Here is an 18,674-nt window from a genome sequence, read left to right on the forward strand (position 1 = left end):
ATATAGAATATATATAATCAAAACAGATTTCAGTCTTCTCTATCTTTGGATTCAGATGAGGTTTTTTGCAATCTTTAGGATTGCAAGTAATGAAATCCGATCCGTTTGTTCAGACAGTTTTGGCAATATCTGTTTACCTGCATCAGCTGCTATTGTAATGTAAGCACATGTACATGTTTATGGCATTACAAATTTGTCAATCTTTTAATCTGATTTCACACCACATTTGGGATCATCGAAAACATCAAAAAATGTTTTTTGAAGTTTTCGATTCAGTATGATCCCACATGTGGCGTGAAATCATATATATATATACATACATACATACATACATACATACATACATATATATATATATATATATATATATATATATATATATATATATATATATATATATATATAGATAGATAGATAGATAGATAGATAGATAGATAATTGTAGTATATTATATTACATATATATTATTATATTATATATTAGCCTTCAAGTCTCAGATTTTCAAGCTCACAATCAATAAAAGTGGCCTGAAGGAAAATCAATAAGTGATGCTGTTGTAGGGCTCAACTTTTTTTTTGCGTCAGCTGTCGTTTGATACAGGGATTAGGTTCAGTGAGCTGTTGGTGATTCAAAGACCAATATTTGGATTTTCTTTCCTCGTAACTACAGGGAATGTGAACACTAGATTCATTGGACTGTGTGTGCATCCTCAGAAGTGGCTAAAAAAAAAAAAAAGTGTATATTTGCAATCAAAAAGTTCAGGCTGTGAATGTGTCCTCAAATTAGGGACAGTGATGAGCAGTCATGCTCCAACCTTAATATAATTACTCACATCCCCTTCACCCTCCATCCCATAATCACACACTCTCCCTGTGACACACTCCTCCATGCTTGCCCTTATTAACAAGCCATAATGGCCTATAGATGGTCCATAAAAAGCTTTCTATCACTGTCAGTTACTGAAGGAAATAAAGTGATTCAAGCCTTGACCACACAAGAGACTCATATGAATCCAGCAGGAGAGGCTGTTGACTTATTAGTTGGTTCGTCAATTATATTCAAATAAATTGCTTTTTTTTTTGAAGGTCTGAGGTGCAATTTTTTTAAAGTTATGGCATTTTAGTGCACTAGCGACACAATCCAGTTTAGCCGAGAGCTAAATGTGCCGAAAAAGCCCTAATATTTAAATTAAGTCATTGTTTTCTGTGCAAACATGCTTCTTTTTATATAAATTGCAATATAGAAAAAATATAACAAAATTAACAAGTATACCTGTATCTATCTATCTATCTATCTATCTGTATATATATATATATATATATATGTATGTGTGTGTGTGTGTGTGTGTGTGTGTGTGTGTGTGTGTGTGTGTGTGTGTGTGCAACAATAAATTCATAGACTATATATATTCAAATCATATAATATAAAAAATAATATAAATACATTATTTTATAAATACATTTCTTTTTGTATCCTTTACTGATTTAGAAAATCCAGTTTATACCATAGAGAACTTATTTTTGTTTTTCTTAGTGAACTTTTCTTGTGTAATATATATTAAGCCAAAAAACTAAATTGGTTTTGTCGTCCACAAGCAAGGTTTTGTCGTCAGTCTCCTTCTGTGTGTGTGTGTGTGTGTGTGTGTGTGTGAGAGCCAGACTGGGCCGTGTTGGTTAGGATGATGCTGCTGCCGTCTCAGTCGGTCGTTAGCGGTTAATTGAGCGGTAGGAGCCAAGACACGAGCAGGCCATCTGTTTGCCAGAGTGGAACATCTTGTGGCACTCGGCTCGGCGCTGGGCCACCGTGCCTCAGCCCTGAATGGTGCAATATTAATAGATCTGACCAAGACGGGTAGAGACGGACTGTGACAGAAGAAAGTTGAAGGGGGAAAAAGTAGAAAGATGGGCGGTTGCTCAGGCCTTAAATGTGTTTTTTTTATTTATTTTTTTATTTATTTATTTTTTGCTGGCCCAGTTGGGAAAGAAGTTAATATTTCCACTGGCTCCATAAAATAATTTTTATCTAGCATTTTAAAATTATTATAATTATTTACATTTTAATTAAGTACGTTTTTGCACATCACAAGTTATTGTTGAGATTAAAATTTAAGGTTCCAAACTTTTTTTTAATGGTCATAAAATGTTATTTTACATTTATTTTTATTGTGCTTTGTCCATATGACAGTGGGATTATTTTGCGTTTTATTGCATTTTAAGTGACGTTGCACGGGTCATTGTGTCACTTGCATCATCACAAATTAGATTTATATTTCATATTTTAATTTTAATTTTATGTTTTACAATAAAAAGGCTATTTCACGTTTAATTCAACATGTTACGTGGCTTTGTAATTATCTTTATCTTAGTATCTTAGTGACGATTGTTTCTACACCAATATTTCTTTTTTTTTTAAATACTCCACATCACCAGATGAAGTTCTGGAAGAAAAAAGCTCTCCTAGATAAACTTCTCATGACAAATTTCCCCCAGAGGTCAAAGTTGTCAGAAAGCTCGACAGATGTTTCCTTTAGTAAATGGTTTGTATGTCTATAAAGTTACCGGCCAACTGGTGAGTAACTCCGGGTTATTTACTCACCAACGCCAATTTCTACTCAAAATTGAGAGTTTATGCATATGACTGTGGGAAACCATACTTTTGAGATTGCAAGATTGGATGCTTCTTGCGTAACACACACTGTATTCATATAGTATCTGTAAACATTGAACGGTTTGAAAGGCGTCTGGCTGTCATATAAGCACTTAACCGACATTTAGAGTAATGCAAATAGCAATAGAGCGGGTTTGAATAGGTCAGACTATCAAGTGCACGTATCTCAAAATACACCGTGCATCAGCTTTGTTGGAATCGTGCGTCACTGGACTTTAATGAAGCTCGCTGTCTTTGCTCCTGACGGGAGGTCAGAGGGTCTCGGTATCTCGCGTGCGACGGTCCCTCGTGACTGCCGGTCTCCTGTGAACGTCTCAGACATCGCAGTTCTCCTTGATTCGCGGCCCTCCGCACCGTCGTGGGCGAGCGGCCCCCTCAAAGTGTTAATTTGCTAACGTTCCTTCAGAGAAGGCGTCTTAATTAAGTTTGTAAGATTCATGCCTAATTTAGTTATTATGTGAGGGATGAATGAGCTAATGAATGCAACAGGAGCCTCGCGGCGATCTCCACCCGCCTGCATTACGTGTGACTTTTCTGCCTATGAATTAATTGTTTGCACTTAACCTTGCACTCGTTTGTTTAAATGTTGGAAATAGAAGGGGTGTTTTTAACAATATTTTTTTTTGGAAGAGCTCGTCTCGCACGCCGCGGTTTGGTTTTGTGTGTGTGTGTGTCTTGGCGTGAAATGAGAGGCGTGCTGAAATTAGACACTTCGAGTTCAATTAGCGTAGCAGTGTTGTCGAGGAGAAACTAGGTACGGGTGTACGTTTGACGAATGTCTTGACTTCACGGAGGTCCTGTTGGGGTCAGCGGCATTTTTAAAAAACTTTTTCTTCGCTGTTTACTGTGGTGCTTGTTGCTTTTGGCCTTCAGATACAGAACATGTGTATGTTGTACGCCTTTATTAGGCGACGTGTATCTAAACTCCAAAATAAACACTCACCAAATGCAATGAGTCACTTAATAATCCGCTTGTTTTTTTACTGCGAGGATGATGCTGATGTATGTGATGTGAGCGAATCAAATGAAAGGCATTCTTATGAAATGTTTATTAAAGAAAATTGTTGTGACTCCCGTTTTTTATACAGCTGTATATTTAGGAGTCTTAGAGAAAAATTTGCAAATTTAATGTAGTATTATCGAAATTTATAAATTATACATTCATAAATATGTACGTTATGTTATGTTAGGATACACATTTCTGTAGCATTTGGCTGAGATCAGCTAATGTCATGCTCATAGTAAATGTGTTTTATTGTCATCATGTGCTGTTGTGTTTGCAGGGTTGGTTCAGCCCCGGTCAGGTGTTTGTCCTGGACGAGTACTGCGCTCGATACGGGGTGAGGGGCTGTCATCGTCACCTCTGCTACCTGAAAGACCTGATGGATTTCTCAGATAACAACGCCCTGGTGGACCCCACACTCCTGCACTACAGCTATGCCTTCTGTGCCTCACATGTCCACGGAAACAGGTATTAGAATATGTTTGTTGGTTTGTGCACATTTTCATTTTCATTTCATGCATTTGGCTGATACTTTTATCCAAATTGACTTAGATTACATTCAAGGTACACATTTTTGTTACCAGTTTTTGCTTTTCCTGGGAATCGAACCCATGACCATGACCATATCAGTGCCATTCTGTACTGTTAGAGCTACAGAAGGGCTGAAATCTTTCTGAATTTTAATACAATTAATTAATTATGCGTATATGTATAAACATGTATACATACAATAAATATTTCAAATATTATAATACTTTATTTGAAAATTATTAAAATGACTTCTCTCTTCTCTCTCTCTCTCTCTCTCTCTCTCTCTCTCTCTCTCTCTCTCTCTCTGTATATATATATATTTGAAAAATATCAGTCTTTTATTTATATATATATATATATATATATATATATATATATATATATATATATATATATATATATATATATAATGTATATATACATTAGGGCTGTCAAAAGATTAATCGCGATTAATCGCATCCAAAATAAAAGTTTGTTTTTAATAATATATGTGTGTGTACTGTGTATAATTAAATTTGTATATATAAATACACACAGATGCATGTATATATTTAAGAAAAATGTGTTATTTATATATAAAAAAATATATATTTATATATAATATAAACTATATAAATATATATACAGTATATGTATGCAAATATTTCTTAAATATATACATGCATGTGTGTGTATTTATATATACAAAATAATTATACACAGTACACACACATATATTATGTAAACAAACTTTTATTTTGGATGCGATTAATCGCGATTAATCTTTTGACAGCCCTAATATATATATATATATATATATATATATATATATATATATATATATATATATATATTACAGACAATTACATTTCAGATGGGATAGTAGATTTTTTTTTATTTTTTTTTTTTATAATTGTAAAATAATTATTAGTATACATGTACACATTTTATTGATGCCGATATTTTATTTTGGTTCAATGTCATGGGGAAAGTTAAAAAAAAATTGAATAAAACTGACAACGTGTGAAAAATGGTCTCTTATCATTTATATATAACAACAAGCACTTTAACAATGCCCTATAGGCCTTTCAGACAGCAAGGAACATTTGGTTTCCCAGGAGGTTGTGCATTTTGAATTCTCACGTATTGAGTGTTTGAAATCAAGGATTTCGTTTGTGTTGGACAAATGAGAAGTCCCACATGTTTGATAGATCACAAAAAGGAAAAAAAAAAACAACACTCAGAATGGCTTTTGTCCGCACATAATGGGTGGGCATACAAAAGGAACGAGAAGACAGAAGAAATACTTTAATCACTCGGGAGGCGCTCAGCGTGGCAGCCATGTTCAGCATCACTCAAAGAGAGACTGAGAGCGTCTGCTTGGCAAATTAATTAATGTTTCTCTATTATCTCAAAACGTGAAGCAATTAAACCGTAATTACAGAGTCCATTTGTGCTCCTTCTACATTTTAATAATTTCTCTTTGATAAGGCCTCTGAGGATCAGAATTTTATACAAGCTTGTTTTCTGTAATTGATTATGCGAATTATTGATGGTTTGACATTACTTAAAGACTAAAATAGGCTTGTGTGAGCGGTAAGAGGACTGACTGCAGCTCGTGGTATGAGCAATGTCCCTTGTCCACTTGTTGGCGAAGTCCTTTGTGTTCGCGTGTACTGAAAGCTGTTGGTTTTCCACTTACCTCGAATCACCCGTCAATTGACTGATTAGATGTTAAATACACACGGATGTGCTCCTTCTCTTTGATGGCTGATTTAGTCAATTAGGAACAGTAATGATTAGCCTCTCAAGATAATCATCAGTTACAAATGAGGAAAATTGGCATGAGTAGCTTTTTGTTGGAGGGGGGTGTTGTTTGAATAATGACAGTTCAGCCGTGCAGTCGTGTGTGGAGAGCGTTCATGGGAATATATCGAATCTTTGTGCTGCTACTACCTTGGCCATATTTCAATATGACTTCTTTATGCAGTCCTGGTCAGAATTATTGGCACCCTTGGTAAATATGAACAAAGAAGCCTGTGAAAATAAATCTGTATTGTTAATCCTTTTGTTTTTTTAATTAAAAAAATCACAAAAATCTTACCTTTCATTGACGGAAAAAAATGTTTAAATGGGGGGGAAAATCTCTAATGTGTTTCTCTAATATATATTGGCCACAATTGATGACACCCTTTTATTCCATACCTCCTTTTGCCAAGATAACAGCTCTGAGTTTTCTCCCATAATGCCTGATGAGTTTGGAGAACACCTGACACCTGAAGATCATCTCTCCAGATCCTTCAGATTCCCAGATCCATGTTGGCGCTTCTTCTCTTCAGTTCAGCCCACTCATTTTCTGTAGGGTTCAGGTGACTTGGACGGCCATGGCAGAAGCTTCATTTTGTGCCCAGTGACACATTTTTGTGTTGATTTTAGTGTTTGTTTTGGATCATTGTCCTTATGGAAGATCCAAACATGGCCCGTTATAAGATTTCTAGCAGAGGCGTTCAGGTTTTTGATCTTTTATGTTGATATTTGATAGAATCCATGATACCATGTATCTGAACAAGATGTCCAGGACCTCCAGCAGAAAAATAGGCCCACAACATTAAAGATCCAGCGGTATATTTAACCGTGGGCATGGGGTACTTTTTATCCCTGTTTGCAACTTTTTATTAAGTTTCATCTGACCACAGAATGCTCCTTTCATGCTCCTAGTCACCCTGGTGTGCTAAAAGAACAAATTAGACATCAGTGGGAATATGCTTGAGATATAAATATGAGATATTTTACTCATAAGAATTTCTAGGGGTGCCAATAATTGTGGCCAATGTGTTTTTGGAGAAAAACATTTATTTTCACTTTCAGTTGTTTGACTTCAATGACAGATACAGGATAAACAATGCAGATTTATTTTCCAAGCTTTCTTTGATCGTATTTATCAAGGTTGCCAATTATTCTGACCAGAACTGTACATGTAGTCAGTGTTGGATGTATTAAAGGAAATCCAATAGTGCACCAGTTAAATATTTGTTGTTCAGAAGAATTAAAAAATTATCTTTTCTTTTGATATTCCTTTCAAAATTACATGAAAACACAGTACAAGTAATGTGTAACTAGTAAAGTAAAGCATTACTTGTATATTTACAACAAAATATTTGAGTTACTTTTTGCAAGTAATGCAAGTTACTTTGTTTTCCCATTTATTGACTGACACCTCTTCTGTCCCCATGTTGAGAGAAATAAGTGCAGAGGCGGTGTGTGTGTTGTGTGAACATGATATTGTACTTCCAGACTAAATGTAAGCATGCATTTACTCATCTCACATTTTATTAGCCAATTTCTTTGCTGCTGAAATTAACAATAGCCTTAACCCTGGTCCAGAGGACCTCTCATCTTCAGTTCAGATGAAAATGCATCCGCTCAACTGATCTAATGCGTCAGTCAATAACTCAAGAAACGGTTATGACAGTAAGCCTTTCTGACGGTGAGTGTGCAGCTTAAAACCTGTGAAGATTGTTGCCATATTTATCTCCACTACTGAGCTTGCACCCACCGACTCCAAGAGCACAACAGAGACCACACACTTTTTCTGCAGTCTTGGGTCTGGGAATTCATTTTCCCTGGAGGGATTTTGTGATTTTTTTTAAATGGATCAATAAAGAGTTGTAAGCCGTGTGTTAGTGATGCGCAGATCACAGTTATATCAGTGGGTCAGACGGGCCAAGTAATAAAAAATAACATTCCAATTAAATGCGAGTGGGTCGCTGGTGGATGAGATAAACCATTAATGATGGAAATGAACGTGTTTAAAGCTGAATTTTTTTGTCAGGCACTAATTTGCAGACTATCTACGCAGTTGCAGGGTCCACTTGTTTAAGCGGCAATGGAGGCAAAACAGATCAGAGAGAATTTTCAAAAAGGAGAATTAAAAATAAATTCATAACACCTATATCCAGCCTTTGCTTGGTGTGATTATGAATGTATTTAATTTCTCTTGTGTGTGTTCGGGAAGTTGCAGTGACGGAAACGGTGGCTATTAAGGAAATGTAGTTTTGCCAAAGAAGAATTTTTTACTTAATTACTTAATGTTAATTGAACAGAAGCCTAATTCAGTGTAATACGTTACCAGCTTAACACTGAGAATTCGAATGATTGTAATGTGACGAACGGGTGCGGATATCTAAATCTGAGAAAATCATGTGGCTGGTGGATGATTTATTTTTAACAGCGGATTCGGGTGATTGTTAAAGTTGATCCGTGCATCTCTAACGTGTGTTCACTGTGTATTCGGACGACAATCACAAGAAACAGTGAAAATTATGTAATTAAATAATAATATTATATATATAGTATTATAAAAAATATTATGTTTGATAAACAATATATTGTATATAACTATATTTAGTTTTTTTAACAATTTTATTTCACAATATTATAGTATTTATATTTCTAAAAATATTTTTATATATAATTTTTTGTGCTTGACAACAAATAAATCGAGTTTAATCACATCCAAGATAAAAGTTTGTTTACATAATATGTGTGTGTACTGTGTATAATTATTTTGTATATATAAATACACACATATGCATGTATATATTTAAGAAATATTTGCATGTGTATACTGTATATAAATATTTATATATAAATATTTTATATATAAATAACACATTTTTCTTAAATATACATGCATGTGTACAAAATAATTATACACAGTACACACACATATATTACGTAAACAAAAACTTTTATTTTGGATGTGATTAATTGCGATTAATCGTTGCCCAGCACTACATTTTTGAAAAATATATTATTCTTTAAATTATACATTTAACATTTATTTAATATTCGTTTTAATATTTATTATCATACATTTTTTACACAAATATGTATTGTTTTGAATTTTTTTTTTTTTTTTTTTACAAATACATTTTGTAATATAATTATTATTATAAAATATATATAATAAAAACAAATATTATACATTTTCCACAACAAAATTGAATGTTATTTGCATTACAAAGAAAATTTGCAACAATAGCTAAAAAACAATCTACATATAGGCTATTGTAATTATACAGGCTAGTCCAAAAACTGCTGAGCTCTTTTGCATTAATTTTTGTTTCTATAGTAACAGCAACTTCTCTGATTGGTGGATATCTCTTCAGAATTATGGGTAGTGAAGTCAAACTGACTCGTGGCATCTACTAAAGCATACATCATTTATCATAACTAATTGATATTAAGAAAATGAGTTGAGACTTTTACTCAATTAAGACTTGTGCTCAATTGTGATGTGAAACGAAACCACTGAGTCTGTAAATTCTTAGATTTTAGGTAACGGTGTGTAAACCGAAACTCCTTTCAGACATGTTTGTCAGTGCAAACATCCTTGTGGCACATTTCAGTCGGTGTCGCCTGTGTTTGACTGACAGATGCACCCTGGGCTCGACGAGGCTTGAGACTTAGAAGCAAGTACGCGAGAGCAAACGGACAGGTGTGTGAGATGAACTGGCGAGGGCGTACTGACAGCGACGAGAGTGACAGTAATCACAAGCTAACCTCTTTCTCACCTGTCAGTCTTTCTCTCCTCTCTCGCCTGTCCATCATGCTTGGCTGCCCCATGTGACAAGAGTATTTACCAGTCGGCACAATCAGTTACTCACTGTAAACATGACATACATCCAGATCTTCTGTCAGTTCTGTCTTGTCCATTGGGTCTTGATTTGATCGGATACACACCAACCCATCTGTCATTGAGGATGGAGTCCGTTTGTAGACTCTTGTAAAAGCTGTTCTAGAACCTTAGGGTTCTTGACTCAATATGAGATGCTGAAGTACACGTGTAAATGACGCGCTTCACTCTGAAACCAGTAGCTCATATATTTGCTTAAATTTCCATCTGCATTATTTTACAATCGCACTTAGCCATCTCGGGATATCAACTTTTTTTCAATATATATTGTGTAGCCCTAGTGGCCAAGACCGAACTCTTGCAAACGCACAGCTTTGAAACTAACAACCAACTTCTTGGACATGTTGGCACGGCCAGACTTTCCCAAGACTCCTGCCTCTGTTTAACCCTCTTTGACTGGCCCCGGACAGGTCAGCGTTTCACTCGTCTTCAACACACTCGCTTCATCAGGCGCAAACAATAAGTTGGCCCCCTAACAGGGCAGCACACTGCACCCTGTGTGTATATATACACATATATACACAAAATTATAAATATGTTTTAAATATAACATTTTAATTTGTACAATTTATTATTTATTTTTATACATAAATGTACTTTTAAGAAATGGTAGTTTATTTTATAAAGAATTTGTATTATATTATATTGTATTTCCAGTATAATAATAGTAATAATATTGGATAATTTATATTTATATATATATATATATATATATATCAAATATTAAAAAGTGGTGTCACACACACACCAATATTATTATATGATATTTTTGTATTTTTTATTATTCTATTTTTTCCCCACATTTTTTCAGCAAATATTAGTTTTGTGTAGATGTACACGTAATAGATGTACAGTTTTGCAATGATAGCTGGAAATTATATAGGTAGTGTAATTATACATATGTAAATTCACAAACACTTTTACTGGAAAATAATGGCATAAATTGCAAATCATACTGATTAATTTGTAATTTTCAACTCATTCTTATACCAAGACTATGAGATGTCATTCACGCAGTTTCAACAAAACGTCATCTATGTTAGTTGACAAGCGGAAAATGTACAACCAAATGTCACAGAAAATGAAGTGTTTACGTTTTTCAAGGTATAAAAGTGACACGCACACGATCAACACGACATACAGCGACGGTTCCATCAACTGGCCCCAAATTCTCTCACGTTGGCCCCCGGCCAGTGGGACGTCCTTATTACAGAGCCCTGAATAATGATAGCAAAAGTGATGCCTTCCTCAGCAAACACCACTAAGAATGTTGTGTTATGTAAGGTAGAATTGGATGTGTTTCAAGGTTTGAAGGATTCGTTTAGCATTAGTCAACTCGATGGGAGGATGTGTGAATTGTGAGAGACTTAATTACTGACTGAAGTCGCAAGGCTTTGGTAGTCGTAGGTTTTGGTGATGTACTGGGAGCGACAAACAAGCAAAGACTTTAAACCAGAGTGATTCTCCCTCATGCTAACAGTTCAATTCCCAGGCCTCTTGTTAGAAGCAGTTAAACTAAGAGGCCTTCCTTAAGAACTAATGAGCCTACACAGTACGACAGACAAAGACACTGAGATTAAAGGGTCGATGTTGAGTTTATACACTCCTTAGCCTTTACCATAATGCAAAAAGGAGATTTTTTTTTTCTTTTCATTTGTAGGCGCTGATCTCCCCCCCCCCCCCCCCCCCCATGCTTGCACATACACATCTTCTGCCGCTCTTCACACTCCCTCTTTGTGTTCTCTCGGGATTAGCTGGCTCTTGTCAAAAAGAAAAGGCGGATTTCATTTAATGGAGAGAGGGATTTGCAGAACAGACAGGTTTACAAGTTGCCTTTACCTCTGCGTGTAAGGAAAGCGCTTTCTCTACAAGGCTAAGCTGTGCCATTCAGAAAGTGTGGAGGGTTTGGATAGCAAGGCACAATGGCTTCTAACTAAACTGCCCATTGTCTACAGTTAAAAACTGAAGTTTGGAATGATTACTTTAGCGATTATAGTGCAATTGTGCAATGCTTAGTGGTTGAACATGCTGGCTATATTTGATTATTGCAGTTACGAGTTATAAACGAGGTTTAAATCTGTGACTTAATGAATTTAAATAAATAGTTGATGATTGAAACAATAATTTCATCCTAAATAAAATAAATATAAAATAATGGGTTACACTTTATTTGAATGTGTCCCTGTTACGGTGTAATTATAGATTTAAGTACTGAGTAATAATAAACAACTACATGTACTTACTATAGGGTTTGGGTAGGATCAGGATTTGGTTAAGGGTTAATTGCATGTAATTATGCATAATTTAGAGTTATTACTATAGTAAATACATGTAACGTGTGTAACAAGGACACGTTAAAATAAAGTGTTACCAAATAATGTTTAGGACATAATACAAATTTCATTCAAAATATAAGAATGTCTGATCTATTAAATATGATTTGAAATCTATTTTATTCAATTAGTTTTTGAATAATTTGTAGTCTTGTTTTTATTTATTTAGTTTTATTTTGAATACACATCTTATTTATTAGTCTCATATCTTTGATAATTGTGAACATAATATTCAAACAAATATTAAATGAATAAATATAACATTGAAAAGGAGACTGCAAATTAACAATTTATTCAAAATAGTTATTTTATTTTAAATTTGAAGAATGTTTGATCCTTTAAGATATTTCCAGTTGCTTCCCTTCTTGCATTACCTTGATATGATTCACCAAGGAAACATTTATTTTGATATTCTTTTATTTAAGAGTTTTGGATTGCAAAACCCTGCTGAAGCATTGTTCAGTTCAGCTTGAATAATTGTGAAACTTACAACTCTCTTTGAAAAATCTTTTGATTTATGAAGTCGAAGCACAGGATCCAAGGGCATTTGAAATGAAAGAACAGGTGTTGTAAAGAATAAAACAGAAAATTGAATGTTTCCTTGTTTTGGCAGACCGGATGGCATGGGCACTGTTACAGAACAGGAGAAGGAGGAGTTTGAGGAGATCAGGAGCAGACTGTTGACTTTATTGGAGAAGCAGATCACACATTTCAGGTAAGATGAGCTACCACATCCACTTAATCTTAGTAATGCACATCAATGTATTAAGATAATCTACAGTCAAACCAAAATTTATTCAGACACCTTCAACATTTCTCACATTATCACAATTCACTATAGTTTAGAAAATGGTAATAAAATATGACAAGAACTCAAAGTTATCAAATCTGTTGATATTTCACTGGTTTCACTGGTCTCACAAATGAATTAGGTTGAAGCTGTCAGCTGTTAAATTTAAGAACACAATTAGATAATACCAATTTAGGTCAACCAATTACCAAGCAATGCTTAATTTTTTTTCAGTCTGTCGTGTAAAAATGTCGGATTAGCTATTAAAGAAAAAACACTTAAGCAAAACATGGTCAGGTCAAAGTGTCTGAATAATTTTTGGTCCCAAATTTTTATACATTTTACTGGTAGTCAACTCTATCAAGAAGTTTTGGTTATAATGTCACAGTTGACTTTATTTTGCTATCCTCACTTACATAAATTAGCTATGTCCTGCACCCACTAGTAAATATAAAAAATTATATCTGGTGTCTGAATAATTTTTGGGTTGACTGTATATTAAAAAAATAAATAAAATCAGCAAATGTTCGGATATTTGCAAATGGATTTCAGATCTATTTTTAAAGGTTGCAAACATCAGGGAAAAAATCCAAATGGTAAAAACTAACTATATAATCATGTAATTACATTGTAATAACAGTGTATTAACAATGTAATATCTTGTCCCTGAAGCAAAACCAGTTGATAACCACTGTAAAGCATCTCAGCTTACAGTTTACTCGTTTACCAGACCCCCTCCTGATTGGTCCTCGTTTTCAACCGACCTCCCGCTGGCCCCCCTCAGTAGAGTGCTGGAAACACTAGTAAAGAGGGTTTGAGTCTTGCTTTTGCAGCAGAACCTAATAAACCCACTCCAACAAAAGCTACAAACAGCATCTCAGATTATGCAAATGGGACGGCAGACAGAGGCCAGGCCGGTGCGGGGCGTGCCGGGGATTAAGCGCGGGTCCCAGCCCAAGCTGATTAGACCTTGTTGAGTCACTTGGTAAGTGTGCCTCTTGCCCCACATGCACCAAAAAAACGCGTCGAGGGCCGTTCGGGGAGACTTTCACACCTGTGGTGTGAGGCCTTTATGAGAACCACTTCTCTTTCGCCTTCATTCATCCCGTTTAGCATTGTCCCGTACGTACGCTGACACCTGTCCCTCCTCAACGGGCTTTGGAAAACATCTCTATTTAAAAGACGTAATTATTGTCCCATGATAGCTGAGAAACAGCGGTTTGTGACTGACTCCTTCAGCTTGTGCTCAGTCTTCTTTCTTCTATGCCTTTCGTTAATTACCACTCGAGTTTTACCCCTTGTCTTCTTGCCCGTAGGTACTGTTTCCCCTTCGGGCGACCGGAGGGGGCTCTTAAAGCCACACTCTCTCTTCTAGAAAGGGTGAGTGTCCTCCAATTAACTGTGCATGCTTTGCACCTTATATGCATGTCTTGTGTGTACTAGCATGTGCTTAAAGTGAAATAAATGAGAGAAAAAGTGTCAATCTTCAGGCTCTGATGAAAGACATCACCACACCTGTCCCAACTGAAGAGATGCACAAGATAGTTCAGAAGTGCCTGGAAAAAGCTGCGCTCATCAATTACTCCCAGCTGACCGACTACGCCCAGATCGAAGGTTCTCACAGAATACTTTTCAGGGCTCAACAGTAAGGTTTTCTTTTCTTTTTTTTGATGGCCCTTGTCAGCAGGTAGTTTGGATTTGAGAAGAGAAATCTAGCTTAACACCTGCTAATGTTTTCAGTGGCCCCAGTACACACAAAAAATACACTATTGTTCATATGCTTCATACCGTTTTTAATATGCTTTAAGACAAACCATGTACAAATTCATAAGTCAACACAGCTGAGTATTTTCTCTTTAAAACTGCGGTCATCTAAAGACAGTCTCAAAAAAGTTTCTTACGTCACAAACTACATCAGATCAACGTGCAGTCAGGCTTTAGCATATCATTACTATGGCGGTGTGAGTGAGTGGAGGCGGGGCTAATTTGCATATTCATGGTTCCGTGTATCCTAAATGAAGCAAGGGTGTAGAGTTACATTCGAGCTATTTTAAGGCATGAAGAAAAAAAAAATGTCACAGGAAAATACAGAAATGTAGTTTTGGTGATCAGAGATGAGTTTTAAGGGATACAATTGTTGACTACAGGGGGATTTTAAATCAAGAAAAAAAATCTGCAACCGTTATCAGAATCGGCCAATTTGCTTGTGAAAAAAAAAATTGGCCGTAAAAAAAAATCTAAATTGATGCATCACAAAAAAAAAAAAAATTAAATAAAACATTATTTTAAAAATCGAAGAGTCTTTTTGCTGCAAAAACAAGTGCCGTTTTCAAAGAGCACTGTGTTTTTCTAGTTTTCTTGCAAAATAATTTGTGGTTAATATTAATGTAACAGTCAGCACACTAAGGTTTAAAAGAGGGATTTCGGCCCACACATGGTTACATTTTTTTTCCCATACAGCTCTCAACCTAAAATGAGTTTGACACCCCTGTACACTATAAAAAATAGTTTTGACTTAATTAAGTGTACATGCTGCCTTAAAATTTAGAAGTTTAGTCAACTTGAAATGTGAAGTTGTATTAACTAACTACGTAGTACAGTCGCTGGCCAAATCCTTATTGTTGAGCCCTTTAGATCTATTGCTTTAAGTTCTTACATTTAGTTTGTGTGAAGTGTTTGGAGTGTTAGACATTTGGTGCGACTGTCCGGACGTCTGTGTGTCAGCAGATAGCAGCCAGGCGTCTCCAGAGAAAAGACTGGAGGACATGATCAGACTAGGAGAGCTGTGTATGGAGGTGTTACAGCAGAACGATGAGCATCACTCTGAGGTAAGACCTGTGCAATATCTCTTGATGAAAACTTTTCTAAGTCTTGACTATTTCCTGCTTCATTTATTTTCATTATGTCTCTGTTATCAATGCTTTTTCTTTCTTGTTTCTCGGATTAAACTCAATACCAGCACCTTTTTGTTCATAATGAATCCGCCATCGATCCTGTCATATACAGTGAGGAAAATAAGTATTTGAACACCCTGCTATTTTTCAAGTTCTCCCACTTAGAAATCATGGAGGGGTCTGAAATTGTCATCGTAGGTGCATGTCCACTGTGAGAGACATAATCTAAAAAAAAATCCAGAAATCACAATGTATGATTTTTTAACTATTTATTTGTATGACACAGCTGCAAATAAGTATTTGAACACCTGAGAAAATCAATGTTAATATTTGGTACAGTAGCCTTTGTTTGCAATTACAGAGGTCAAACGTTTCCTGTAGTTTTTCACCAGGTTTGCACACACTGCAGGAGGGATTTTGGCCCACTCCTCCACACAGATCTTCTCTAGATCAGTCAGGTTTCTGGGCTGTCGCTGAGAAACACGGAGTTTGAGCTCCCTCCAAAGATTCTCTATTGGGTTTAGGTCTGGAGACTGGCTAGGCCACGCCAGAACCTTGATATGCTTCTTACAGAGCCACTCCTTGGTTATCCTGGCTGTGTGCTTCGGGTCATTGTCATGTTGGAAGACCCAGCCTCGACCCATCTTCAATGCTCTAACTGAGGGAAGGAGGTTGTTCCCCAAAATCTCGCAATACATGGCCCAGGTCATCCTCTCCTTAATACTGTGCAGTCGCCCTGTCCCATGTGCAGAAAAACACCCCCAAAGCATGATGCTACCACCCCCATGCTTCACAGTAGGGATGGTGTTCTTGGGATGGTACTCATCATTCTTCTTCCTCCAAACACGTTTAGTGGAATTATGACCAAAAAGTTCTATTTTGGTCTCATCTGACCACATGACTTTCTCCCATGACTCCTCTGGATCATCCAAATGGTCATTGGCAAACTTAAGACGGGCCTTGACATGTGCTGGTTTAAGCAGGGGAACCTTCCGTGCCATGCATGATTTCAAACCATGACGTCTTAGTGTATTACCAACAGTAACCTTGGAAACGGTGGTCCCAGCTCTTTTCAGGTCATTGACCAGCTCCTCCCGTGTAGTTCTGGGCTGATTTCTCACCTTTCTTAGGATCATTGAGACCCCACGAGGTGAGATCTTGCATGGAGCCCCAGTCCGAGGGAGATTGACAGTCATGTTTAGCTTCTTCCATTTTCTAATGATTGCTCCAACAGTGGACCTTTTTTCACCAAGCTGCTTGGCAATTTCCCCGTAGCCCTTTCCAGCCTTGTGGAGGTGTACAATTTTGTCTCTAGTGTCTTTGGACAGCTCTTTGGTCTTGGCCATGTTAGTAGTTGGATTCTTACTGATTGTATGGGGTGGACAGGTGTCTTTATGCAGCTAACGACCTCAAACAGGTGCATCTAATTTAGGATAATAAATGGAGTGGAGGTGGACATTTTAAAGGCAGACAGGTCTTTGAGGGTCAGAATTCTAGCTGATAGACAGGTGTTCAAATACTTATTTGCAGCTGTATCATACAAATAAATAGTTAAAAAATCATATATTGTGATTTCTGGATTTTTTTTTTTAGATTATGTCTCTCCCAGTGGACATGCACCTACGATGACAATTTCAGACCCCTCCATGATTTCTAAGTGGGAGAACTTGCAAAATAGCAGGGTGTTCAAATACTTATTTTCCTCACTGTATCTTCCAGTCCTTTACAACATAGGTTCAGAAAAACCCACAGTCACGTAGACAGAGAATCAATCTTTGTTTATCATCGGGTCCTTTGGTTTTGCATGTTTCTCCAGAAGGTATTGCATGATCATTTCAGAGCGGACTTGTGATCATTTACCGTCTCGCTGTCCATTTACTTCGCCACGTTGCCGTAACAGCTGTTAGCGAGTGACAGCTTACCCGTCCAGTGCCAGCTCATAGTAGCAGCACAGGAAAACAACGCCCACGGCCCATCTGCACAAGGCCAGCGCCCGCTATCGCTCTCACATCAACTTTAAAAAAAAGACAAGATCAAAGGAAACTAATCAATACTAGGTGTGAAGTCTTCGTAGAAAGTAACAGCGAGCATTTTCCTAACTAAAAATGCGGATGTAGACATCTGCTAGCAAGGTAGCAGGCTATTTTTAGGCCTCAAGCTTTCAACAGCTGTCACAGATGACAGACAATGATGCCAGAACCCAGGCTGTGCCTAACAAGACAAATGTCCCACATGCTGTCTCTAAGGAAACATCAAGGTGTGTGTGTGTGTGCGTGATGTGCTCAGATCTACGTTAGTGAAATTATGGTTGCACTTACAGTTTGAAACTAGGAGTAAAACATTGTCTAATCAAATGTGTTTTACATGGAAAGTGTATCTATGTTCTCGATGCTTAAGAATGTGTATGTCTATTTGATATTTCTCTCTTTCTTTACCACTCCTATGTTTGTAATGCATTAGGGAAGAGAGGTAAGGTTCATCTTATATTTCACTCTCGTGTTGTGTTGTGTTGTGTTATTTAGCATTTGCACCTCATTTTTATTTATCATTCATGCTTTTACAAACAAAACAGATTGGGTGTCATTTATCACAACGTATATTTGTGTTAAAGCATTTGACAACGAAATCAAAGTTGCCCTCTTTTTTTTGCACTTTCTAAATTTATCTCCACTAACCACTGACTCTTTGAACTGCCTAAGTCTAATATGTATAAAAATATAAAATATACTGTAGATCAAAAGTTTTTTGGATTAGTAAGATTTGTTTCTTTTTTTGAGAG

The 18,674-nt window shown here is 36.3% G+C and overlaps 1 protein-coding gene across 13 annotated transcripts in view; it reads left to right on the forward strand.

Annotated features, from left to right (window-relative positions):
- Positions 1–18,674, forward strand: part of cadps2 (Ca++-dependent secretion activator 2) — a 148,548-nt gene that overhangs the window by 103,068 nt on the left and 26,806 nt on the right. For 5 of the 13 annotated variants that reach the window (XR_013819953.1, XM_079860243.1, XM_079860241.1 and 2 more), the window contains exons 13-17: positions 3,951–4,138; positions 12,825–12,926; positions 14,318–14,381; positions 14,492–14,615; positions 15,729–15,829. Coding sequence is in view for 12 of the 13 variants with exons in the window: in XM_079860243.1 (XP_079716369.1) it covers positions 3,951–4,138; positions 12,825–12,926; positions 14,318–14,381; positions 14,492–14,615; positions 15,729–15,829 (579 nt within the window). In the remaining variant the exon portion in view is untranslated. Of the gene's footprint in view, positions 1–3,950; positions 4,139–12,824; positions 12,927–14,317; positions 14,382–14,491; positions 14,616–15,725; positions 15,839–18,674 lie in introns of all 13 variants that reach the window. The other 8 variants (XM_079860242.1, XM_079860234.1, XM_079860239.1 and 5 more) reach the window with 3 other exon arrangements.

Source organism: Squalius cephalus (genome assembly GCF_949319135.1).
Source record: "Squalius cephalus genome assembly, chromosome: 23".
In the NCBI taxonomy this organism is placed as follows: Eukaryota; Metazoa; Chordata; class Actinopteri; order Cypriniformes; family Leuciscidae; genus Squalius; species Squalius cephalus.